Genomic DNA, 27986 nt, shown 5'->3' on the forward strand with positions numbered 1-27986 from the left:
GTGAATCATGTAAAAACCGTGCCCAGTGCACTTTTACTGGAAAGAGAAATCCGGCTCACTTCAGGTGAAGTATAATAGCTTTTATTCCAGCAAAGTAAAATCCGTGAACAAGTGTACATAAAACAATCTACGCGTTTCAGACCTCTTAGGTATGTGGGTCCTTCCTCATGACAAAACATCTTGAGGAAGGACCCACATACCTAAGAGGTCTGAAACGCGTAGATTGTTTTATGTACACTTGTTCACGGATTTTACTTTGCTGGAATAAAAGCTATTATACTTCACCTGAAGTGAGCCGGATTTCTCTTTTCTGTTTTTTGGACTTTCATCGCACCCAGGCGCGGCATCCGTGCACCACAGGTGATTCAACCACTGCAGGTGAGAGCTGCCTTACAATTTTCTATAGTGCTCTTTTACTGGTAACACTGGTGGGGAAAATGACAATAAGGAAGAAGATGGAGGATCATGTGATGTTGGAAGAGAGGGTCGAGGGCTTGCCATGATTGGCTCAGAGGCTTAGAGAATGAGCAAGGTGACATTTTGTTCTCAGCCATGGATGAGATAGGATGTGTTGTAGCTGTGCAGACATAAGCCAGTTACTAAAGACAATATAGGGGCACTATATGGAGAGAGTTGAAGATATAATTGGGTAGATTGTAAATTTTTATCAAGGAAAACTTAGCGTAGAGAGTGAGTGAGGAACTGGTCATTGTCGCAGTTGTTTCATAAAGCTTAGGCCTCATGCACACCACCGTTGTGTGCATCCGTGGCCGTTGTGCCGTTTTCCGTTTTTTTTCGCTGACCCATTGACTTTCAATGGGTCCGTGGAAAAATCGGAAAATGCACCGTTTTGCAGCCGCATTCGTGATCCGTGTATCCTGTCCGTCCAAAAAATATGACCTGTCCTATTTTTTTGACGGACAACGGTTCACGGACCCATTCAAGCCAATGGGTCCGTGAAAAAACACGGATGCACACAAGATTGGCATCCGTGTCCGTGATCCGTGGCCGTAGGTTACTTTCATACAGACGGATCCGAAGATCCGTCTGCATAAAAGCTTTTTCAGAGCTGAGTTTTCACAGTGCGGCCCCCCCTCCCTCTATTGTATTTATATCACTGGTGGCCAGTGCGGCCCCCCTCCCTCTACTGTATTTAACTCATTGGTGGCACAGTGTGCGGCCCCCCCTCCTTCCCTCTATTGTATTTAACTCATTGGTGGCCAGTGTGCGGCCTCCCCCGGCCCCCCCTCCCTCCCTCTACTGTATTTAACTCATTGGTGGCACAGTGTGCGGCCCCCCCGGCCCTCCCTCCCTCTAATGTATTTAACTCATTGGTGGCACAGTGTGCGGCCCCCCCCGGCCCCCCTCCCTCCCTCTATTGTATTTAACTCATTGGTGGCACAGTGTGCGCCCCCCCCCCCGCCCCCCTCCCCCCCTCTATTGTATTTAACTCATTGGTGGCACAGTGTGCGGCCTCCCCCCCCTGATCATTGGTGGCAGCGGAGAAGCATCATACTTACCTGCTGGCTGCTGCGCTGTCTGTGACCGGCCAGGAGCTCCTCCTACTGGTAAGTGACAGATCATTAAGCAATGCGCCGCACAGACCTGTCACTTAACAGTAGGAGGAGCTCCCGGCCGGCCGGTCACAGACATCGCAGCAGCCAGCAGGTAAGTATGATGCTTCTAATATTGCTAAGTAACCATGGCAACCAGGACTGCAGTAGCATCCTGGTGGCCATGGTTACCGATCGGAGCCCCAGCGATTAAACTGGGACTCCGATCGGAACTCTCTGCTGCCACCAATGATCGGGGGGGGGGGGGGGGCCGCACACTGTGCCACCAATGAGTTAAATACAATAGAGTGCGGCACCTGAGGGGTTAATTGTGCGTATCATAGCCCCCTGTAAGAGATAGGGTGCTGCCAGGCAGCAGGGGGCAGTCATGTACACAGTTTGTAGTATATTCTAACTAGAAGCGTCCCCATCACCATGGGAACGCCTCTGTGTTAGAATATACTGTTGGATATGAGTTTTCACGATGTAACTCAAATCCTATGGTATATTCTAACATAGAGGCGTTCCCATGGTGATGGGGACGCTTCAAGTTAAAATATACCATCGGATTGGAGAAAACTCCGATCCGATGGTATAAAAGGGACTCCTGACTTTACATTGAAAGTCAATGGGGACGGATCCGTTTACAATTGCACCATATTGTGTCAACGTCAAACGGATCCGTCCCCATTGACTTGCATTGTAATTCAGGACGGATCCGTTTGGCTCCGCACGGCCAGGCGGACACAATTTTTTCATGTCCGTGGATCCTCCAAAAATCAAGGAAGACCCACGGACGAAAAAACGGTCACGGATCACGGACCAACGGAACCCCGTTTTGCGGACCGTGAAAAAATACTGTCGTGTGCATGAGGCCTTACTGGCAGGTTCTGCATTACAAAAATCCTGAAAGAAACACATATTTCTATGTATGAACACCCAGTCAGCTCTTTTTGTAAAAAAAAAAAGTTTTACATTTTATAGGCTTATTGCCAGCACCCCAATAGCATACATTCTGCTGCAAACGCTGAGCAACTTTTGCTCATCTTTATTTCCAATCTGTTTCGTTTTGGTGCACCGACAGAATTCTGGTGTAAATCTGGCTCAGGATTTAACACAGTCCAAATGTATGTAGGTCCATGAGTTAGAAGAGTAAAACTATCTAACAACTGTGATTTGTATTCTTAGACAGTGCATAGTGCAGCCCGTTTCCATAAAGGCAAAAAAATGGGATAAAAAATAAGCTGTTAACTAAAAGATTTGAAAGCTCGTTCACGATGCTTTTACATGAGATAACGGACATTTGGTTTCCTAGAGAAATAGTAACAAAAATAAAATGCAAGCAAAAAATGCACTTTTCTTATGTTGTTCAGTCCGGTCTCATCCACACCTCTATTGACCCTGTTGTCCTATATGTAGCAGAGACCTCATGAGCATCCACTCAGAAAATGTCAAGTTTTAAAAATCTATTCATATATTCTGCATTTAATACTAAAGGAGATGAAGGGCAGTAATGAATGGAGGGGACAGGTCAGGCAGTGGTGGGAGTAAAACCACAGATCTATAAAGAAAAGCGGCTGGACAGAGGATATATCACAGGCAGAACCACACATCCAGCATTTAACCTTTCGTTGTCAGCTCTGATAGATTTGAGGAAAAAACACAGATGTGTAATTATGAAGTGCTGCAAAATACTCATTAAAATTCCTTTCTCACTGGACAACAAAAAATGTGCAGAGAGCAATAAAGTAAGTGCACCTCACACCATTCACTTTAAGGACATTGCACAGATTTTGCCTTTAATGCTTTTATGGACAGAAAGTAAGACTTCTATGAGTAATTCTTGTGCAAATCTTTTTAACCCCTTAAGAACCCTGGGATTTTCCATTTTTGAGTTTTTGTTTTTCACTCCCCGCCTTCCCATAGTCCAAACTTTAAAAAAAAATAGTTTTCCATTCACATGGCCTTATGATGGCTTATTTTTAGCGGGACAAGTTGTACTTTCTAATGGCACCGATTACGGTTGCATGCCAAAGTACTAACAAACACATACAAGGCCGTCCATAACCTGTCCCCTCCCTACATCTCTGAGCTAATTTCCCGATACACCCCCACACGCACTCTCCGATCCTCACAAGACCTCCTTCTCTCCTCTTATCGCCTCTTCCCACAATCACCTCCAAGATTTCTCCCATGCATCCCTCACACTCTGGAACTCGCTACCCCAACATATCAGACTCTCACCTACAGTGGAATCCTTCAAAAGAAACCTAAACCCACCTCTTCAGACAAGCCTACAACCAGTGACCCTGCTGCCTATATACCGCCATGACCAACTTAACCCGCACCTACTGTGTCCTTCTCCCATACCATGTAGATTGTAAGCCCTCACGGGCAGGGCCCTCTCTCCTTCTGTACCAGTTTGTAACTCATCATGATTAGTGAAATTGTCTGTATTATGTATGTGCACCCCTCATCATATGTACAGCGCTATGGAATGAATGGCGCTTTAATAATAAATAATAATAATGTAGTAGGAAGCAGGAACAAAAAATCTAAATGGGGTAGAATTGGGAAAAAATGCAATTTCTGATAAAGGTTTTTATTTTTTTTACACTGTACATTATGCTGTAAAATTCTTATCTTCATTCTCCAGGTCAGTACGGTTCCAACGATACCACACTTGTATAATGTTTCTTGCGTTCTAATACTGAAAAAAAATTAAAACCTTTGAGGATTTTTTTTTTCCATAACCATATTCTGACCCCTATAACTCTTTGTAGTTATGTGTATGGGACTGTGTGAGGGCTCATTTTTGCGGGGCGATCTGTTCTTTTCGGTGATACCAATTTTAAGTGTGTGACTTTTTTTATCACTTTTTATAAAAAAATTATTGGATAGAAACTTTTAAATACATAAAGGGAATCAACAAGGTAAAAGAGGAAAGAATATTTAAAAGAAGAAAAACTGCTACAAGAGGACATAGTTTTAAATTAGAGGGGCAAAGGTTTAAAAGTCATATCAGGAAGTATTACTTTACTGAGAGAGTAGTGGATGCATGGAATAGCCTTCCTGCAGAAGTGGTAGCTGCAAATACAGTGAAGGAGTTTAAGCATGCATGGGATAGGCATAAGGCCATCCTTCATATAAGATAGGGCCAGGGGCTATCCATAGTATTCAGTATATTGGGCAGACTAGATGGGCCAAATGGTTCTTATCTGCCGACACATTCTATATTTCTATGTTTCTATAGTTGAAGTGACAAAAAATGGCAAATTGGCTGTTTTTTTTTTTACCACTAGGCCATTTGCCGTATGCCATTAATATTATTATATTTTAATAATATGGGCATTTTCGTACGTGGCGATGCCCATAATGTTTATGCCCATTATTTTTTTATTGGTTAAGTACTTTTATGTTTATTTTAAGAAAAGGGGGGTGATTTGAACGTTTAGTTTTTTTTATATTTGTAAAACCTTTTTTTTTTTCTTTTTTTAGGGCACCTTGGGTGACAATAACTGGCAATCATTTGATTGCCCATAGTATTCAGTAATGCCTAAATAGCCATCATTGAAGACTTCATTTGCACTATATCAATACAAGGCTGCCACCTAGTGGCCTGTATTGATATATACATCTAATTGACTCTGAAGCCTGCTTGAGGCTTCGGTCAATTAGCGTAAGGTAACAGGTTCCCTGATCTCAGCCGGGGAACACAGTTACCGGACCGGAAGCGTGCAACTTCCGGTTCCAGTCTGCTCAGATGCCGTGGTCACATTTCATCACGGCATCTGACGGGTAAGATGTAGGATCGCATACATGTGCCGCGGGGCATAAAACCCCGGGGCTAAGGTGCCCGCTCGCACATGCATGTTTAGGGACCGGATCTGTGACGTACATGTACGTCATGGGTCCTTAAAGGTTTTTTAATGATCATGCAAAAAAAAAAAGACCACATTAGTAATGTCAAAGCAACAGCAACATATATGACTATGGATAAATGGATGGTAGAGGGTGGTGATGAGCTGCCTGTTTAATAACACATTTGTAAATTAAAACAATGCGGGTCATTTATCAAACTGGTGTAAAAGAAAACCAGTTGTAAAAGAAAAAAGTTGTCCATAGCAACCAATCAGATTCCACCTTTAATTTTGGACAGCTTCTTTGGAAAATGAAAGTAGGAATCTGATTGGTTGCTATAGGCAACCAGTTTGATAAATGACCCCTATAGTCCACAAATGATCCCTATTTGTGGTAGATGCCTTCTCCTCTGTCTTATGACCTGTAAAATTGTAGGCATCATTTTGAGCAATTCGTCTGTATCGAATCACAAAACATTTGTCCAGAATCCAAATATGTAAAAATTTAGATGAATTTGATCAGTTTAGGATCAATTTGCTCATCTTTATTCAACAGTAATCAATAAAGTTACAAATATGGCTGCACTCCCTGTCCCCGGAAATAAACTGCTCTATGGACATTTTAAAGTAATGAGTAGAGATGAGTGAATTTCTTTTTAATGCTATTCTATCATGTTCTATTTGGCCAAATCAGTTGAGTGATTCGATTTGGGTCTGAAAAGATTTGACCAGAATTGAAAGGTCCAGAAAAGGTCCAGTTCTCCCCTAGAACTGTATGCAACTAATATCAAGCACTTTATTGCCAGGCCAGTATATTTGACTATTATGGCAGGGGTCAGCAACCTTCGGCACTCCAGCTGTGGTGAAACTACATCTCCCATCATGCACACTTGCTTTGCTGTTCTCAGAACTCTCCTAGAAGTAAATGGAGCATGCTGGGAGTTGTAGTTTCACCACAGCTGGAGTGCTGGAGGTTGCTGACCCCTGGACTATGGGTAAAGGCATGGCTCCTGGTGGTAACAAATAGCCTCTTTAAAAATAAACTGCACTGTAGGATTTTTTATGTTGAAACAAATGGCCCAAACAAATTTCACTTTTTGGTGAGAAATCGCTGCCGGTGTGTATACAGACACCTCCCGGGTCCTGTGATCCTCTTTCTTCATCCTTCCTGTCTTCTGATCTGAGAAATGACTGATCTCATTTTGAGAAACTCCCCCAAATTGAATCTCCAAAAATTTTGATTCGTCCTGAGTTTTGGGAAAGTTCAGGTTGAATTCAATTATCTTAGAAAGAATTTGCTCAAGAAATACAACGTAACTCACACGGTATTTGAAATACACAGATTTCAAATACAGGATTTTTTTCATTAATCAGTTTCCATTGTCAGTTTTTCCAATACCGCTTTAGGCACCTTTCACACGAATGAGTATTCGCACGGGTGCAACGCATGATGCAAACGCATTGTTGCCCGCACAGAATACGGATCCATTCATTTCAATGGGTCTGTGTACATGAGCGTAGGTTTTTACGCATCACTTGTGCATTGCGTGAAAATCACAGCATGTTCTATATTCTGCTATTTTCACGCAACGCTGGGCCCATAGAAGTGAATGGGGCTGCGTGAAAATTTCACGGAAGGTTGCTAAGAGATGTTGTTTGTAAACATTTCGTTTTTTATAACGCGTGTGTAAAATGTGTTAAATCGCATTGCACCCGCGCGATAAAAACTGAACTTGCTTGCGAAATCGCGCAGTTTTCGCTGAACGCATCAGCAAGCATCCGGACCTAATCCGCTCACGCTCGTCTGCAAGGGGCCTTAGGCCTCATGCACACAAGCGTATTTTAAGGGAGCTGCAAAAGATGTGGACAAATTTTGAGCAAATCAAAGTCTACTTCGATTTGCCATGAAGCCGAATTTCCTCGTGCTTCATGGTAGCGATTCGATTTAACATGAAATAGTACAAAAAAAATAAAAATCATACATACCCGCTCCATTTGCTTGTGACGGGGCGCCTCTCATCTCTAATGTGGACAGCACAGGGGAAAATGCGGGATGCACACAGCTGGTATCTAAGTTTTGAAGATCCTCACATTGTGGACCGTGAAAACGGATATGATCGTGTGCATGTGTCCTTGCATTAAGATTTTATTACACTGTTTTATAAAGCATTTTCCCGGACTGAGAAATAACTCATTGCAATAAAAAAGTATTTATGGCTTGTCCATCATCCATCGGCATTTGTATGCTAATTGACATTGCTTTTCGCTGAAATGTCCCAAACAAACCTTTTCATGTGGGAAGTGGTAATCAGATCCTAAAAGGCTTTGTGAAATATGGCCAGCAAATCAAATGAAACATGTGGATTGTGTTTTATGTTCTCCTATTAATAGTGTCTGTGATATTAGTGGGAAGACAGTGCTGTTATTGGAGCGCCATAAACTGGCCGGCCGACAGTGTCTTCCAGCCACCGCTCCATAACATTCCATGTGATCAGTTCTAGGTCTCCAGATGCTCAGTGAGCTTTATGGGCTAGACGTAAGGTCTACTTAATGCAAATGACTAATTCAAACTCGTGAGCAGAATAGATGATGGATGGTCAGAAGTTCTTAATTACTATTGGGTTTACTAAAAAAAAACAGAGAAAGGCATTTTGAACATAACCTTATTTTTATTAGATTTTCTTAGTATTGATTTACTTTACCTTTCAGATGGACTGTTGTAATTGTGAAGTGCTGCTATATTACTATATATTAGAGGATTGCATAGACAGCACCCGTCGCCTTTCCTGACATGTCTGTTTTAGTAACGACTGACATTCCCCATGTTATAACAGTTCTGGAGCATCTATTCTTATGGCTCTATGGTGTACAATTCCTGTATTAATCCTGCTAGAAGATATGGGGGAATTGCTGGCAGTTTTCAATGAAGGTCTAAGTGGGTGCCACCAGTTGTCCAATCAGTGCTTCCAGCTTACCATGGCAGCCAAGGCTTCAGAAGCGTCCTAGCTGCCATGGTAACCGATTGAAGACCTGCAATTTCACTGCTTGGGCTCCGATCGGAAGCTGCCACTGCCGCCAATGAGAATACTGAGGAGGAGGGGAGGGGACCCTTTGGCCACTGCCACCAGTGATTTATACTGGGGGGTGGGGTGCACTGCACCACCAATGATTATAATACTAGGGTAGGGCGGTGCACTGTACCACCAATGATTAAAATACTAGGGTGAGGCGCACTGTGCCACCAATGATTATAATACTGGGCGGTGGGGCGCACTGGGCCACCAATAATTATAATACTAGGGTGGGGGGGTGCACTGTGCCACCAATGATTATAATAATGGGAGGTGGGGCGCACACTGTGACACCAATGATTATAACACTGGGCGGTGTGGCGCACTGCGCCACCAATGATTTTAACACTAGGGTTCGGGGGTACAAATGTAGGCAGGGCAGGGCGACCCATGGCAATTAACCCCTCAGGTACTGCACCCGCAGCCTACATTTGTATTAATGGTTTAATTATAATCATTGATGGCGCAGTGCGCCCCCCAACCTTTTATTATAATCATTGGTCCCCTCCCCTCCTCCTCACTGCTCTTCTCATTGGTGGCAGGGGAAACCGTGTCACAGTGAGGAGGGAGAGACTCCCTCCTTCTCCACTGTGCTGGCTCAGGAGAACATGGTGCGCGCTGATGGCAGCATGTGCCATGTTCTCAGTGCAGTGCCCCGTCCCCCAGGAGCAGTGGGCCCTGGCACTTGCCTGGGTATGCCGGGTGCTGACGCCGGCCCTTCCAGCAAGTGTCCAGAAGGCGGAGCCTCACTGTAAAGTGCTCTCTGCATTCCGGTTCCTTCTTCCTTTCTTTATACTAAACAGTTTCTGCAATTACTTTTTTAGACTTATACGTAGGAAATATTGTATAAAATACCTGTCATGGTTCCTCTCCCGCTAGTCGTTGCCCACAGGTACGGTGTGGTGTGCCTTACTTTAACATAGTCACAAACTGGTGTTTTATTCTATATTTTATTGATGTGTTTGTAAAAAAAATTAAATAAAAGAGCAGTGAACCATCTAAAACAAGGCTGTTATGAACAGAACCTAGTACACAATCATCATCGGCCAGTATGAACAGCAGACCGGTAATGCGCTGTTCGGCAGGCAATATATTGTACATTTCAATGCATGAGTTTGTCTTAAAGTCCCAAACATAAAAAACCCAGCAGAGGTCAGCTTGGAGTGATACCACTGTGTGCATGTTGTTCTCCCATCCAAACTAAATAACTACTGTGGATTTATTATCAGTCGCTCTGAAACCAGGTATAAGGGAGTGAAAGCAAGAAAATATCTCTCCTTCATCCTTAAACTCCCGGTGACAGCAATTAATGGGTGATGATATCCAGATCTGATTTACTCCCCAAACAAAATAAGTACCTTAACCATATGTTTCCCTGATCCATAATGCCCTTATTCATAAAGCCGACCTCAGTCCTATAAAATAAATCACACTTTGATTCCTCAGTACATAACGTGAGTGTTTGCTTTTATATATCGAATTATAGTTTTATGTTAGTAATGCCTTCCTCAGTTTATTTCTCATTTCGGCTACATGCACATGCCCATATGTATTTTGCTCTCCGCCTAGCGCAGAGCCACAAAATACGGATAGTGGCCAAAATACGGATAGTGCATGTCACATTTGCCTGATAGAACTGTCTATTCTTGTCCACCAAACGGATAATAATTTGAGAAAGGGCCACACGGAAAAGGACATGACAAGGATAGGACAGGTTCTATAATTTGAGAAAGGGTCATACGGATACGGACAGCACACGGATGACATCTGAGTGTTGTCTGCATTATTTGCGGCCCCCTAAAAATAAATGGGTCTGTGTGCCTCCGCAAAAAAATGAGAATCGGACGCAAACCCAAAAAAAACGGTCTTGTGCATGCCCTTAAATAAAGTTCCATATTTATCAATTGGGGCATCAGCATGGAAATGATATATTTGATAGGAGGCCAAAGCCAATGTAATATTTCAACAGTGTTCCACAGCATTTTTGCACTCGCTTGCGCAAAGATGTAAGCGATTGCACAAAATTTTGCAACTTTTTTGCATTTTTACACCACTCACTCCAGTTATGTAATGTGGGTGGGGAAATGGGTGTGGTCAGCTATGGTAATGAGTTTTATTCCAGGTTTATCGCGGAGTCGCAAAAAAGGCGCAATCTCACTCAAGGAGGAGGGTGGAGTAGAAAAACGGAAGTAGCTTCTCTGGACAAAAGTGTTAGGTCTAAGGGCTCATGCACACAAATGTATTTTCTTTCTGTGCCTGTTCCGTTTTTTTTCTGCAGACCGTATGAGGAACCATTCATTTCAATGGGTCCACAAAAAAGACAGAAGTTACTCCGTGTGCATTCCGTTTTCGTATGTCCATATGTCCGTATTTCCATTCCGCAAAAAAATAGAGCATGTTCTATTATTGTCCGCATAACGGACAAGGCTAATACTGTTCTATTAGGGGCCAGCTGTTCCGTTCTGCAAAATACAAAATGCACATGGACGTTATCCGTATTTTTTGTGCAAAAAATTTACTGTTGTTTGCATGAGGCCTAAGTATAAGACAAATTTATCAAGTAACATGAGACATTTGATAAAGTTCTCCAACGCAGACTCAAGCAAAACTGACTTCAAATTTTCCTCTCATGTTAAATTCCCCTAAATGTGTTCACTCCATCACCTAGAGACAATAAAGTAATTACGAGGAGGTATATAGTTATCTTTAAAAGGGAGTTCTTGCATAGGACTCTTCTATGATCCTAAGCGAAGAGCCATTAAGTAACAACAGATTCCTCTCTGGTCTGTGACCGGGTTGTACATGTATTGCTGCCATGTTTTATGATAATTCCATTTTTTATATATATAAAATGAGCTACTTCAAACCCTGGTAAGTTATAGTGAACATATATTATATTATTCTTTGGTTAAATACAAATTTGGAGTTATACCTAATCATATTACTTTAACGTAAAGGGGTTGCCTGGGATTTTTGTTTCTTCAGAGTAGATCATCAATATCTGATCCATGGGGATCCAACTCTTGGCGCTACCATGAATCAGATGTTTGAAGAGACTGTGGCGTTCATGCGAGGGCTACGTCCTGTTCCTAGGTCAGTGGCATCATCTACATTGGTCACATGGCCTAGGCGCAGCTCAGTCCCATTCAAGTGAATGGGCCTGGGCTGAAATACCAAGCTCAGCCACTATACAATACATGGCTCTGTGCTTGGTAAGTTGTGAGAAGGTTGCAGCACTCACCGGAGCACCACAGTCTCTTCAAACAGCTGTTCGGCGGGGCTGCCGGATGTTGAACCTCCACAGATCATATATTGATGGCCTATCCAGAGGATAGGCCATCGATATAAAAATCCTGGTCAATCCCTTAAAATTTAAACATTAAAGTGTATTATACAATGGTAATGGGGTGTTGTAACTTAAATATTGATATTTCTTCCTTAATTACGTAGACACAGCCACTTATCTGCACAAGCGGCTCTGCCCGGCACTAGAGGTCAGGTCCCTTTATTGCGATCATCGTCAGAGTCAATGAAGCTGAACCACTATCAATGAAAAATTGATGATCTATCTTAATCCTTTTCCCCTTAGTGGAATCCGATTAAACAAGTTTTCTGGAAATTGAATATTGATGATCCACCCTCTGGATAGATCACCAATATCAGATTGGTGGGGGTCCGACTCCCGCACCATTAGTCACATGATCTTTCTGAAGCCTCGTCCTATTCAAGAGAATAAGATGGAGCTGCGATACTGAGTACTGGATTTATGCAGTGCATTGTGCTGTTGTGGTATACTATGAAGATGATGGGTCATCAATATGTAATTCCTTACTATGAAGAGGATGGGTCATCAATATGTAATTCCTTACTATGAAGAGGATGGGTCATCAATATTTAATTCCTAGAAGGCCCCTTTAGTCATTGTAGCACTACAAATGCTGGATCCTTCATGTTTTCATTTAATATCAGGTTGTCTACATTGTCACCTTTGATCACTGTGGTCAAAGACGATCAGAGATTGAAGACTCTTGTTAGCTGAGCTCCACTGCTCCATTACAACTGACCATCTATGTCCTTTGAAATGGTTCACCTAAGATACAGTCACCAATTCATTACTGGTGAATAGTACAACACTTGTATCCTAACATCCATGTAATGGGATTAGAATAATTCTCTGATTTTCTTGCTGCAGGCCTCATCTTCATTAAAAGAAAAACAAAAGAATGAGCCTCAGGCGCCCAGGCAGGGGGTAACGCTCCCTGGACCCTACACAGGAGCCCTCCCTGTGTCTTCGGCTCACACACCGCTGGAGGGCAAGACCAACAGCAGCCACCAGGCCTTACTGCAGCACCTACTGCTCAAAGAACAAATGCGGCAGCAGAAGCTTCTAGCCACAGGTAATGACGAGGGTCACTGAGGGATTTCAGATGATGTTTCCAAATTTAGTAGCTGAAATGACCAATATAAAGGATTTGGTCCCAAAAATCAACTCAGCATCAGTTTATTAACCAGTGCTGAAACAGGTCATACATTCAGAAAAGTTATGCTGCTTATCTGAAGTATTCTAATCTGGGCAGATTTAGATTTCTATGGTTTTAGGGCTCATGCGCACAACCGTATGTATTTTGCGGTCCGCAAAACACGGATCTGCAACAAAAAGGATGACGTCCGTGTGACGTGTTGCATCAGTTTTTTTTTTACGGATCCATTGTAACTATGCCTGTCCTTGTCCGCAAAACAGACAAGAATAGGACAAGTTCTTTTTTGTTGCGGAACGGAGATACGGACGTGAAATGAACACAGAGTCATTTCCGTTTTTTGAAATGAATGGTTCTGCATACAGGCCGCAAAAGAAAGAGAGCGAACACGGACAGAAAATACATTCGTGTCCATGAGCTCTTAGTGTTATCTGTAAAACGCGCACAATACAACACACACACCTCTCTACTCCATAAGAGAATTGTCAAGAGGCGCGAAAATGGTAGCACGTTATTCCCTATTGAAAGGGGTACATATACTATATAGAGGCATCTAACAGAGCACCCCCCATGGCATCTCTATCACAGCTTTATGTACTAAACTATGGGGGAGATTTATCAAACTGGTGTAAAGGAGAACTGGCTTAGTTGCCCATAGCAACCAATCCGATTACACCTTTTATTTTCCAAAGGAGCTGTGAAAAATGAAAGGTGGAATCTGATTGGTTGCTACGGGCCCTCATATTCACCCTGAGAAACATATTATTTTCTGTTTATTCTTGGATTTGGTTGTTATTATTTTTCTTTACCTGTTCAATATAAAATGCAGTGCAATCTGCAGGCAGATCTTATAGAGCAGGAGGAGCTGAGCAGATTGATATATATGCAGTATATGTGTGTATATATGTACATGGGTGCATAAGCTCTACTATATATATTGTATATAACTAACATTTATCAAACTGGTGCAAAGTAGAACTGGCTTAGTTGCCCATAGTAACCAATCCGATTCCACCTTTCATTTTCCAAAGGAGCTGTGAAAAATGAAAGGTGGAATCTGATTGGCTGCTATGGGCACCTAAGCCAGTTCTACTTTACACCAGTTTAATAAATGACTCCAACAGTTTTTCTTTTATCCACCTTCATAAAAAAAGCTCTACTCTGTACAATTCTTCCCTTTCCCAGTGATTGGATTATCAGGATTTCCAGATAATCAGATGCTGAAAGAATGAATTGCAAATGTTCACATAATCTTTAGAATTCCCATGTCTTCAGCTAAAAAAACACTCTTTTTCTCATTGATTCCTCAGGTGGAGCTCAGATTCTTCAGGCCCCACTAACATCAAAGGATAGAGTTTCACCGGCTGGGAGGGTGGTTCACAAACTTCCCCGCCACAGACCCCTGCACAGGACGCAGTCTGCCCCCCTTCCTCAGAATACCCTGGCGCAGCTCGTCATTCAGCAGCAGCATCAGCAGTTCCTGGAGAAGCAGAAAAAGTATCAGCAGCAGATCCAGATGAACAAAGTGAGCAATATGAATACAATATATACAAAAATGTCTGCCTTATTATTGTATTGTTATGCCGGATGACAGTCGCCGCACCAGGGACCTCTAGCACATGTCTTATAGCAAGTGGCGGTCCTGTTGGTGTTGACTATTGCCGTCACAGCCAGCAAACCCGACCTGCCCAGTGCTTATAGCGGCCCATTGCTTTCATCCATAGCTTGGTACTTAAAGGGTTTCTGTCACCAGATTTAACCCTATTAAGCTAGCTGACATTAGCGATGTGCTAATGTCAGCTAAACCTAACTAGCCTATTCCTACTTTTATCTATGCCCCCGTTACGCCAGAAATCTAACTTTTATAATATTCTAATTAGCCTTTAGGAGCGGGGGGGGGCGTTCTCCCACCTTTGTCGCCTCCCTCCAAGTCCTGATTGACGGGGCCAGCGGCCAGGCAGCGCTCGCATCTGTCTGCCAGCCCTGTGCCCTGGGGAAATCTCGCGCCGTTCAGCTTCCTCACCGCGCCTGCGCCGAATACTGAATGGCGTGAGATTTCCCCAGAGCACAGGGCTGGCAGACAGATGTGAGCGCTGCCTGGCCCTGTCAATCAGGACTTGGAGGGAGGCGAGAAAGGTGGGAGAACGGAGCCTCTAGGAGCCGGACCAACGCCCCCCCCGGTCCTAGAGGCTAATTAGCATATGATAAAAGTTAGATTTCTGGGCGTAACGGGGGCATAGATAAAAGTAGGAATAGGCTAGTTAGGTTTAGCTGACATTAGCACATCGCTAATGTCAGCTAGCTTAATAGGGTTAAATCTGGTAGCAGGAACCCTTTAAGGTATGTCTGCATCCTATCATATTGGTGCAACGCCTTAGGCCCACAGCTCCCTTGGTCTACACCTGCAGCTGTCTGCATTCTGTGCAATGAAATATTGAGCTTAAATATTCTAACATATTAACCATAAAAATACTTAAATGTGACAGCCGTTCTAACTGTGAAACTCATCTGAATCCTAATATACAAGGAGAGCTTGACAGGAGCTGGAAGTGGTTTCCCCACTAGAGGGAGCCTGATAAGCCTGCATCGCTCTGCCGACTTGCTGAATATTTGCTACATCTATAATGAAATCTTCTTTCGTTTGTTTCCCAGACTATTGTTTTTATGAATAGATTTAACATTTAATCAGTAAAGGTTTTCTATCCATTTTTAGTCAAGACTGAACAGGAGACAAATAAACAGCACTTTGTGGTCTTTCAACAATCACATATTTACATGAACAGATAAGAATGCCTGATAACTTTAGGAAAGTTCTCAGAATAATCTTTTGATAATTGTATTTAGCCTTCTGACATCATTGACAGTGGGTCACTTAGGATATGGACAATGTGGGACATACAGGGTCGCAGTGGATATTTTACCTGTAGGTCCCACTCTACGTAAAGCACCTTGGAAGCTGCGCCTGCAATGTAAATTGTGACATTCCATCTGAGTGTGGGTGGAAATAGTTTGCCTGACTCTTTTAAATATTCATGTTTGGAAATCTGAACTGTGCTTTTCTATTAGGAGGTAGATTCCAGTCACACTGAATTCATTTCTATACCGCAAACTGCTGCCTCTTTAAGGCACCTTTCACACAAGCGAGAATCCGGACCCATTGCGCCCGCACGGAATCCGGACCCATTCATTTAAATGGGTCTGTGTACATGAGCGTTGGTTTTCACCCATCACTTTTGCGTTGCGTGAAAATCGCAGCATGTTCTATATTCTGTGATTTTCACGCAACGTTGGCCCCATAGAAGTGAATAGGGCTGCGTAAAAATCGCATCAAGTGCGGATGCGATGTGATTTTCACGAAAGGTGGCTAAGAGATGTTGTTTGTAAACATTCAGTTTTTTTATCACGCGCGTGCAAAACGCAGTAAATCGCATTGCACCCGCGCGATAAAAACTGAACGCGATCGCAAACAAAACTGAATGGCTTTGTTTGCAAAATCGCACAGTTTTCACTGAACGCATCCGCAACCCATCTGGACATAATCTGGACACGCTCGTCTGCAAGGGGCCTAAGTGATCATTTTCCTAACCTTTATTCTAATATTGCCGTATATATCAGAACAATGATTGTCTCTGTTTTTTATTAATAATAAATTATTTATATTTTAACTAAAAAACAATAAATTAATAATGATACAAATATTACCTTATGTATGATAACGGTGCTTGATGAAGCATCAATTAAGGCTTTCTGCATATGACCGTGTCCATTTTTAGCGGTTCGCAAATCGCAGATCCGCAAAACACGAATATCGGCCAAGTGCATGGCACCATTTATTTTTTCACTTCTGTAGAAATGGCCTGTCCTTGTTGGCAAAACAGACAAAAATAGGACATGTTTTTAGCAGGTCGCTGAATGGACTTACGAACAGTGATGGTCAGTTGGCAGTGTTCGCCAGCGAACACATGCAGGCTGCCATCTTTAGTAAGGTTAGACTCACCCGTCCGGCGATGCACAGGTAAGTCCTTACCTGTACCTGTGCCACGAGGCGGTCTGAAATCAAATGCAGTCACCGGGAGAAGGCAGTTCCAAGAACAGCCCGATGAAGGCCCCCGGTGGCTGCTCTCGGAACGGCCTGCTCCCGGTGACTGCATTTGATTTCAGACCGGCTCGTGGCACAGGCACAGGTAAGGGCTTACCTCTGCATCGCCGGACGGGTGAGTCTAACCTTACTAAAGATGGCCGCCCGCATATGTTCGCTGGCGAACACTGCGAACTGACCATCGCTGTTCACGAATGCAGAAAACACATGGTGTGTTAACCGTATCTTTTGCGTCCCCATTGAAATAACTGGGTCCGCATTGCATGAGCCCTAAGGATGTCCAGTTAATGGAGGCAATCTGTGCGGCTGTTGTAGGAACTATGAAAACGGGGCTGCAGCACAAGGTTCTTCTTGGACAATACCTGTACAAAAATAGATGGTAGCATGAACCAGGATTGATTGGGCGTGTACCCTCATTTCTATTTACACCCCTAAAAATGTCCTACGTTACTGTGTATGAATAGCAAGAATGGACACCTGTGGAGTCTTTTTCTAGCTTTTTGATGTTTCCATTCAATAATAAACTTACACAAGGTTATAAAAAAAAAAAAATACATCAGGGTTAAATTACTAATACTTGTTTATAAAATTACATTGGAACATACGTGCAGTCTAACAATCCCGGGTCATGCTGCAAAATCTATATCAGCTCCCATTTATACTACAGGTATCCTCTGATGTGGCAGCACTTCGCAGGTGCAGCAGCAACCTGTGCACCTCAAGTGGTTATGGCCCTTAAAAATGTACATTGCTACACCTCAGAAACTTGATAATAAACACAGTGGTATCTCATATTAGATATTAAAGATAGAGATGAGATATTAAAGATAGTGATGTCACAGTACAAGGATAATAAATGCAGTGATGTCACAGTACAAGGATAATAAATGCAGTGATGTCACAGTGCAAGTATAATAAATGCAGTGATGTCACAGGGAAAGGTTAATAAATACAGTGCATTATGTATAATAGTTACTGTATGTCACAGAACATAAATGCTACACAATGATATCCCATCACAGGGATAATAAACAGTGATGTCACAGTGCAGGGATAATAAATACAGTGATGTCACAGTACTGGGATAATGTACACAGTGATGTCACAGTACAGAGATAATATACACAGGGATGGCACAGTGCAGAGATAATGTACACAGTGATGTCACAGTGCAGAGATAATGTACACAGTGATGTCACAGTGCAGAGATAATATACACAGGGATGGCACAGTGCAGAGATAATGTACACAGTGATGTCACAGTGCAGAGATAATGTACACAGTGATGTCACAGTACAGGGATAATGTACACAGGGATGGCACAGTGCAGAGATAATGTACACAGTGATGTCACAGTGCAGAGATAATGTACACAGTGATGTCACAGTGCAGAGATAATATACACAGGGATGGCACAGTGCAGAGATAATGTACACAGTGATGTCACAGTGCAGAGATAATGTACACAGTGATGTCACAGTGCAGAGATAATATACACAGGGATGGCACAGTGCAGAGATAATGTACACAGTGATGTCACAGTGCAGAGATAATGTACACAGTGATGTCACAGTACAGGGATAATGTACACAGGGATGGCACAGTGCAGAGATAATGTACACAGTGATGTCACAGTGCAGAGATAATGTACACAGTGATGTCACAGTGCAGAGATAATGTACACAGTGATGTCACAGGGAAAGGTTAATAAATACAGTGCATTATGTATAATAGTTACAGTATGTCACAGAACATAGATGCTACACAATGATATCCCATCACAGTGATAATAAACAGTGATGTCACAGTACAGAGATAATATACACAGTGATGTCACAGTACAGGGAAAATATACACAGTGATGTCACAGTGCAGGGATAATATACACAGTGATGTCACAGTGCAGGGATAATAAACACAGTGATGTCACAGTGCAGGGATAATAAACAGTGATGTCACAGTACAGGGATAATATACACAGTGATGTCACAGTGCAGGGATAATATACACAGTGATGTCACAGTGCAGGGATAATATACACAGTGATGTCACAGTGCAGGGATAATATACACAGTGATGTCACAGTACAGGGATGATATATACAGTGATGTCACAGTGCAGGGATAATATACACAGTGATGTCACAGTACAGGGATAATATACACAGTGATGTCACAGTACAGGGATAATATACACAGTGATGTCACAGTGCAGGGATAATAAACACAGTGATGTCACAGTGCAGGGATAATATACACAGTGATGTCACAGTACAGGGATAATAAACACAGTGATGTCACAGTACAGGGATAATATACACAGTGATGTCACAGTGCAGGGATAATAAACACAGTGATGTCACAGTGCAGGGATAATATACACAGTGATGTCACAGTACAGGGATAATAAACACAGTGATGTCACAGTACAGGGATAATATACACAGTGATGTCACAGTACAGGGATAATATACACAGTGATGTCACAGTACAGGGATAATAAACACAGTGATGTCACAGTGCAGCGATAATGTACACAGTGATGTCACAGTACAGGGATACTATACACAGTGTTGTTACAGTACAGGGATAATGTACACAGTGATGTCACAGTGCAGGGATAATATACACAGTGATGTCACAGTACAGGTTATAATATACACAGTGATGTCACAGTGCAGGGATAATATACACAGTGATGTCACAGTACAGGGATAATATACACAGTGATGTCACAGTGCAGGGATAATATACACAGTGATGTCACAGTGCAGGGATAATATACACAGTGATGTCACAGTGCAGGGATAATATACACAGTGATGTGACAAAACTGGCATAATAATCCCAGCAATCTCTGCACAGTGATGTCACGGCATAGGCATAATAGAGCATTGTAATACAAGAATAAAGCGCGCAGTGATGTCACAGTACAGATTAAGCAAACACAAACTGTGTTAATTAATGCAGTTATGTCACAGCACAGGCAATAAACATGACAAGTTATGGGTATGCATTGATTTTATAACATTTCTAAAAGAGATTTGATATTTAAATGCAGCTAGAAACAATTAGACGCATATAGTGCAATAACGTGTAATTGTTTACGAGCCATCATTATTACAATCCGCTTCTTTTTAGATGTCAAAAGTAAAACACAGTCCATCCACAAACCACAGTTAAGTACCGTCTGTTCTGCACTGTAATACTAACTTCAAAGCCGGCTATGTGAGAATTGAGCAGATAACCCTTGGCATAGCTGTTTCCTATTAAAAGGTTTTTTTTCGTTACAGGTTCCAGAGACTCTTGTGTTAACTCTTTCACTGCACATAGGCCTGCCATCAGTGCATCGTTTAGTGCTCAGTGAATTGACACTAAAACTAAAGTATCCCTGCAGTGTATTTATTTTAGGATTGCATGTAAGCTTGGCCATATACCTCACTGTTAGTGATGAGCAAAGAATAAAAAACATAGATTTGACTGCTTCGGCAAATTTTACAAAAAAATCACTTTGTCACGAAGCACATTTCTTTGTAAGTAGTGGGTGCATACATGATGGCGGATTCTGATATAGATGACACAGCGTAAAATGGACTTCGATCAGAATTGCATGCTTCATGTTAGCGAAACGATTTAACCTGAAATAGTGTAAAAAGACCACCCCAAAAATATACTTACCTCATCTATTTGCTCACGACGGGCCAGCCGCCATCTTGCTTAAAGATCTGTTGCGAAATCTTAATCAGACCGTGATGACACTCACGTAGTTTTGTGAGAGATCTTCAAGCAAGATGGCGGCGGCTTGCCCGTCCGCGAGAAAATGGATGAGGCAAGTATGATTTTTTTGTCTTTTTACACTATTTCAGGTTAAATCGTTTTGCTACCATGAAGCACGAGGAAATTTGGATTTGCGGTGAATTGAATTTCTCCTGTAATTCTGATCGAAGTCCACTTTGTGTTCTTCGATTTGCTCAACACTACTCACTATCTTGACAAGCCACCTATATGGAGACCAGTGATGTCAGCTGTCCATACAGTGTATACAAGTATAGTACATGAAGTCATTTAAAAGTTTTACTTTTTAGGTTACAGACTTTATATTGCTCCTTAGTTCCTAAAGAACAAGTGGATTTGAAATTCCCAAAGCTTTCCTGATTATCATTGATGCTTCCATATCATCTACTTCCACTGCTTATAATGATCATTTCTGAAAACCTCGTGGGGGTCAGTTATAAAATCTGATATGTCAGTTTTGTGGTGTAAAAAAGTAATGGCAACTGCAACATTTCCATGGCAACTGTGATTTTTTGGGCGACATTTCGCGATCCTCGCCATTTTTCACAGTGGTCTATGTTTAAGAGCTAAAAGTGAGATTAGATCTGGATTATGGCTCATTTAATTTTGCAAAATTCGCAAAAAAGTCGCAACTGACACCAGGCAACCCCCTGGTGTACATTTGCACCTAAAGGAGTAAACCACATTACACTCACGTCACATATATTATTAAGTTGCACCAGTTCATAAATTAGGTGCAGGCACACAAAGCAAAACCAGACTTAAAACTGACCTAAAAACAACCTAAAATGATAAATGACCCCCTGTATTTGTAAATTGCTGTTTATGCAGTTCTTACAGATGATCTGAACATTGGCTCTGAAGCTGTTTGTTCACTTTAAAAGTCAATTCTGTAAGTAAATAATCTAAAATATTGCTTATCTGGCCTCATAAATTGGATTTCCCTATCTAGCAGATGTCCAGATTTGTGCTGCCATTCAGAGATTTGCCCTATAACCCTGGCTTTTATATTCGGGTAGAGGAAAGGAGGCGGGGCCATTAGAACTGTAGGCTTAAAGGGGTTGTGCCAAGTTCAGGTGGTAAGAGTCTGATTGGTGGAGGACCGGCACAGGGAGCTCCGCCCATCACAGGAATGGCGGTACTGTGTCTCTCCGTGTAGCATGCATGCTGACACTCGGTTCATTTCTATAGGGCGGTCAGACACTGCTGAGCACTGTACTTGGCTTCTCTTCGATGGTCCCATGGAGATGAATGGAGCCGCAGCATGCATGCTCGATCAATGATCATGTGATTGGTAGGAGTCCCAGAAGTCGGACTCTTACCCTCTATGCTGTGGCTGGATTTTAAAAACTTATTATAAATGTTTTTTTTTCTTGAATTTACTGAGTTAACACATCAGGGCATTACTTTGTATGTATTTCTCTTATATAATTGTATTAGTTAAATGTCTGCTGTAAAAAGGACAAATGTTAAAAACAGTAAAGTCTCTACTGTGTCTTCTGAAAAGATCAACCAGTACCTGAATGTGCTCTTTAAGGACTCATTCAGACGACCGTATCCATTTGTGCTGTCCGCATATTGCGCATCCGCAAAGCATGGATAACGGCCATGTGCGTTCCACATTTTGCGGAACGGAACGGGCAGACCTATGATAGAAATGCCTATTCTTGTCTGCAATTGTGGACAAGAATAGGACATGTTCTATCTTTTTTTGCAGGGCCACGGAACAGAATTATGGATGTGGACAGCACACAGTGTCCTGTCTGCCTCTTCTGCAGCCCTATTAAAATGAATAGGTTCGTATCCTTTCCGCAAAATTGCAGAACGGATGCTGACTCAAATATATGTTGGTGTGAATGAGCCCTAACACTGGGGTAATGTTTTTGGCTGCGTAAAGCATTTTTGCCTGCTGTTCCGAATTTGAAAAGACTGTCCCTAATCTTCAAAGAGAGTCCCGGTTTAAAAATCTGTGGTGTTTGCATCTATACCTTGGCCACAAGTGGGTGGTACCTGGTTTGGGCAGTCCTGGGGCAGGGTTTACATGCCCTAAATTTACCAACTGGTAAGTAGGCATAAAGAGATGATTAGTTGTGTAATTATAGTCTGTGCCTTGATATAAACTGCACTAAAAGGGATAATGAAATCTCTTCTTTGTGGCAAGCTATATAGCAGTCTCATCTATTTAAAGGGGTTGCCTGAGTTGTAGATATTGATGATTTATCATCAAGTTCTTGCCTCCACCCAGTGTTGCCAACCGTCCAGAAATTCCTGGACAGTCCATAAAAATAGGGCACTTTTTTCCAGCTTCCATAAAAAAAAAAGTTGTGTGTGTGATTATTTTGAGGCTAGCGGTGCTTGAGCAATCATCGTGATTGTGATTATTATCATTTTACGTCTATCACTATAGACTGCTAATGCTTTCATATCAGTAAATTAAGGCTTTCACACTAGCGTTTTCAATTCTGCTATTGAGATCCGTCATAGGATCCATAACGGTGATGTGAATCCACCTAAGCTACAGAAATGTATTACTTATCATTTTTATCATTCAATGTGGTTTTCCAATTTGCCCGTAAAAAATCCAGAAAAAAGAAAAATTCTGGTTGGCAACCCTGCCGCCAACAAATGTTCAAAGGTTGACTAAGCTAAAGATTTTTATGAAACAATTTACTTGAAGTTAATATCATTATTTCATTTTTTTCTAAGTTGCTTTCCAAATCTATTGAACAACTTCGCCAACCCGGAAGTCAACTGGACGAATCTGAAGAAGAACATCACAGTGATTATACAATGCGAGAAGAAAAGGTTTTAGCCACTGCAAACATAAGAAGTCATAGCAGCACTGATCTCAGAACTGAACTCCTAAAGTCCGTGAAGGTGAAAGAAGAACCGCCAGACAGTGACGATGACATTCAAACACATCCTGAGCCTAGTCCAAAATCAGCCTTTGTACAACAGGTAACAGGCAAAGGTTTTACTGCACGATCTGTTTAATCATTTTTGCTTTGACTTGGGACTCGCCTAGGGATTTAAAGAATATTAAAAAGAGCTCTCTTTCCCTGGGAGATACCTCTTTGCATATTTTTCTCCCATGGAGCATTTTTCTTTCCCAGTGAAGGTTTAGTTACCCTTTAAAGCCATTGATGGCTATATTTAATGACACGGAGGTGAATGATGGAAAAACCAGTATATTTTATATAGTGTCATGTTTAAATAAAGTTACTATTTATTAGGGAATTTATATAAATATTATAGAAAAAAACTTAATATGCAATCCTGTGATTGCTAATGCCATAGATTGCAACAGAATACTTGCAATGCAATACTATGTGACAGTTTTGACAGGTAGTTTGCTATGGCAGGCCTGGGAGCCTTCACAAGGTCCCAGGCTGCCATAGCAATAGATCGTAACCCCGTGATGCCATTAATATGGAGTTGGTGCTACCACAAATTATTTGAATAGAGGTCCTGATGCTCCCCTTGACTTGGTGATGTTTGAGAATCTCAGCTAAAAGAAAGTCCTATATCAAGTGTCAAACCCCCTGAGTAGAGATGAGCGAATCGAATCCCACAAAGTGGAATTCAATCCGAATTTCAGGTATTATTCGATTCGCCTAGAAGCCGAATTTCCTCGTGCTTCGTGTCAGCGAATAGATTAATCCTGAAATTCAAACTTGCCGCGCGAAGGGCCGCCAGCCTCCATCTTGCTTGAAAATCTCGGCTGAAATCCCATGCGGCGCGAGATTACATCATCACGCCGGCCGGCATAATGACGTAATCTCGGGCCGCACGTGGTTTAGGCCGAGATCTTCAAGCAAGATGGTGGCGGCCGGCCCGTAGCGCGCAAATAGACGCTATATGTTTAATGCAATGTTTTTTTTTAATGTTAATTTCACACTGTTTGTACACTCAGTTGCTGTGATCATGTATGAGCGAGGCATCTGAGGGGTACAATGACAGGGGCTGCGCTATCGCAGCTCCCTGTCATTTCACCCACTACTTACAAAAAAATGCTCTTTGTGGCAAAGTAATTAGTCACAAAGTGAGATTTTTTGTGTGAAATTCGCCGAATCAGCCGAATAGAATTTTCAAGAAATTCGCTCGTCTCTACCCCTGAGCATGAAGTGGTTTCAAAACAATGTTATTTTCTTACTGCATTTCTCTAAAATTGTCATGTACTGTATTTTGCGCACATAATTTGATCTTTTAGGTAATATTATTCTACTATGTAACATTCTGTCTTATGAAAAGCTGGTTTATGCTTTGAACAAATAAATAATAAGTGGGTCAAAATTGTGATGTCATTGAACTAAAGCAGTTCCCAGTGATGTCACTGTTTTCACTACGCACAATTGTAATACATCTTCACCTTATATATATTCTAATGAAATAACTGTGTCATCCCTTCTCACTTTTTTGTATGTGTAGCAACATATTTTTCACACCCAAGAGGAGAACTTGCAGCCTGCTCGCATTCTGTAAGTGGAGGACACTCTTTCTCAGTGTCTTATATTGTGACCACTCACTAAAAATCACAGTGCTCCTTGGAACCTATTTCCCAAATCTTCCGCTTATTCTGAAGATCTCAGCTACTTTGGGACATCAAGCTCCTGCTGACAGCAGCAAGTACAAAGACGACTTCTTTTTATAGAACCAAGAACTTCAAAAAGATTGTTCTACCAGCACTTACACCTGTACCTTTAACCCGAAAAGCCTTCATTTTGGATCTACTGTTTTCATGATGACTATTTGTGCATGACTTGACATTTTCATGACTTGACATTTCCTTTACATTTTGTATCCTCTTTTGAGACATCCATCAAGTCATTTGAGGTTACAGAGAACAACATGTGAACAGAGTCCTCTCCTTACATGGTTTTATTCTGTATGAGTATGTCACAAACCCTATTTTCTTCAATGCTACCAAAAGAATAAAGATTATATTTGACTTTTTCTAGGACAATTACAAATTGATTTAGTTATATTTATTATTGTCATGGAAACATATGTTCCTGATACTTTTAATGTATGCCATCATTATAACGCATGCTTTCTTACATATCTCTTAATAACGGGAGTTGCCTATATGGGGTTGTCCTCAGTTCCTTTTTGTTAGAAAGGTCCCATGTAGAGATGAGTGAATTGATTTATAAGAATCGCTTCCGCTTATCAAGCAGAGTTCTGCACCTACAACAAGTTCTCCTTAAAGCTGGGGACTCGCCCCCTGACGCTTGATTGACAGGTATGGACATCTCTACCAACCTTGACTATCTCGCACCTGTACCGCTACTCTATGTATCTGTGTAAGCGTAGAGGCTCTCCACAACTTTGCGTGTCCCGCTATACCTCCCGGCCGCTGCTCCAGTAGTTGGAGCAGAGCCTCTGCACTTGCGCCTCTACTCGGAGCAGCGGCACAAGGGCAAGATTGTCATCTCTGGATGAAATGTCCAGCCTTGTCAATCAAGCGTTATAGGGAATGTCCTCAGCTTCAAGGAACCTCTGTCACCGTTGAAGAACTCTGCATGATCTGCTTGATAAGACGTTCGAACCAATTTATATGAATAGATTCGCTGATCTCTTGTCCCATAATGACACAAGATCAGATGAACATGGCTTTGAGTGTTTAATTTTGCTACAGCGCCACCAAAGGTGAAATAAAGCATTGAACAGTTCTTATAGAAAGCAATGGGCTGACCACATAATGCAGAGCTGTGGCGGGTCCTCCAAGGTGAGGGACACTCTTTGTAGCCTCTCTTTACACAGGCTGATAGATGAGAGTACTGAGCAGAGGACGCCCATCTGATTGAGTCAGAAGACTTGATAACTTAGACATCCATATTAAATAAGCTGTTTTATTACTTTAATTAGCAAAGTGCCAGTTCGGACATTTCAGCGTGTTCTGCCAAGGATCTATCTATTGGCTTTAGGCTTGATGTTTGTACTTTTACACAATGAAGGCTGATCTGGTCAGTGTCCACAGAAATTCACGTCATGACTAAATAAATAATAGTAGTTCATTTCTAATGTTTTGGCTCTTGATTTACTGCACAAAATGACTGCACACAAGGTGCTTGTTAAATAAAGGCGCAGCTTCTACCATGGAAATAAAGTAGTACAGACTCCTTGTGGAAGAAGCTCACCTGTCCTGCTAAGTCATTCAAAACTATGCTGATTTTTTAAATGATAATCATCTATAATCCTCTTGATATTAAATAGGACCTGTCACCTTTCCTGACGTGTCTGTTTTAGTAACTACTTGCTTTCCCTGTGTGATAACAATTCTGGAGCATCTATTCTTATGACTCTATGATGTGCCATCCCTCTGTTATTCCTATAAATTAATTGCCAGCAGTCTGCAGTAAAAGACCAGCCGGGTGTTACTAGTTGGGGGAATGTCCCTGCACAGTCTGACAATAGAAGCACGGATTAGATAGTGCCAGACTGTGCAGGGACACACCCTTAACTGGTAACACCCAGCTGTACCTTCACTGCAATATCACAGCATAGAGTCATTACATGCTGTAGAATTGCTACTACGTGAGGAATGCAAGTAGTTGCTCAAACAGACATGGCAGGAGAGGCAACAGGTGCTCTCTAAATCAGTATGGCTCAATTACTCATTTAGGGCTCATGCACACGACCGTATATATTTTGCGGTCCACAAAATACGGATCCGCAAAAAAAATATGGATGACGCCTGTGTGCATTCCGTATTTTGCAGAACGGAACAGCTGGCCCCTAATAGAACAGTCCTACGAGGACAATAAAAGGACATGTTCTATTTTTTTGCGGAACCGAAATACAAACATACGGAAATAGAATGCACACAGAGTAACTTCAGTTTTTTTTTTGTGGCCCCATTGAAATGAATGGTTCCGCATACGGTCTGCTAAAAAGATGGAATGGACACGGAAACAAAATACATTCGTGTGCATGAGCCCTTAGATTGAGGTTTCCCACCTCAGTAAAATGCCTGCCAGAGTAAGATGTGGCTAATTTATTAAGAGGTGCTTCATTGGTGTCTGTGCATCAGAAACGTAAACCTATGCCAGCTAGGAGCTGGTATAGATTTTATTTATAATTTACGCTATTTTTCTATGGTAAATGATTGTAAATGTGTCAGACAGTGGT

At 41.9% G+C, this 27986-nt stretch overlaps 1 protein-coding gene across 4 annotated transcripts in view; it reads left to right on the plus strand.

Moving 5' to 3' along the window:
* The window catches only part of HDAC9 (histone deacetylase 9), a 503853-nt gene extending 476672 nt beyond the window's left edge, over positions 1 to 27181 (plus strand). For all 4 annotated transcript variants that reach the window (XM_044293917.1, XM_044293915.1, XM_044293916.1 and 1 more), the window contains 4 exons: positions 12677 to 12881; positions 14273 to 14487; positions 23562 to 23813; positions 25284 to 27181. In XM_044293917.1, coding sequence (XP_044149852.1) covers positions 12677 to 12881; positions 14273 to 14487; positions 23562 to 23813; positions 25284 to 25337 — 726 coding nt within the window. In that variant the 3' untranslated portion in view covers positions 25338 to 27181. The remainder of the gene's footprint in view (positions 1 to 12676; positions 12882 to 14272; positions 14488 to 23561; positions 23814 to 25283) is intronic.
* The last annotated feature ends 805 nt before the right edge of the window (positions 27182 to 27986 follow it).

Source organism: Bufo gargarizans, chromosome 5 (genome assembly GCF_014858855.1).
Source record: "Bufo gargarizans isolate SCDJY-AF-19 chromosome 5, ASM1485885v1, whole genome shotgun sequence".
In the NCBI taxonomy this organism is placed as follows: Eukaryota; Metazoa; Chordata; class Amphibia; order Anura; family Bufonidae; genus Bufo; species Bufo gargarizans.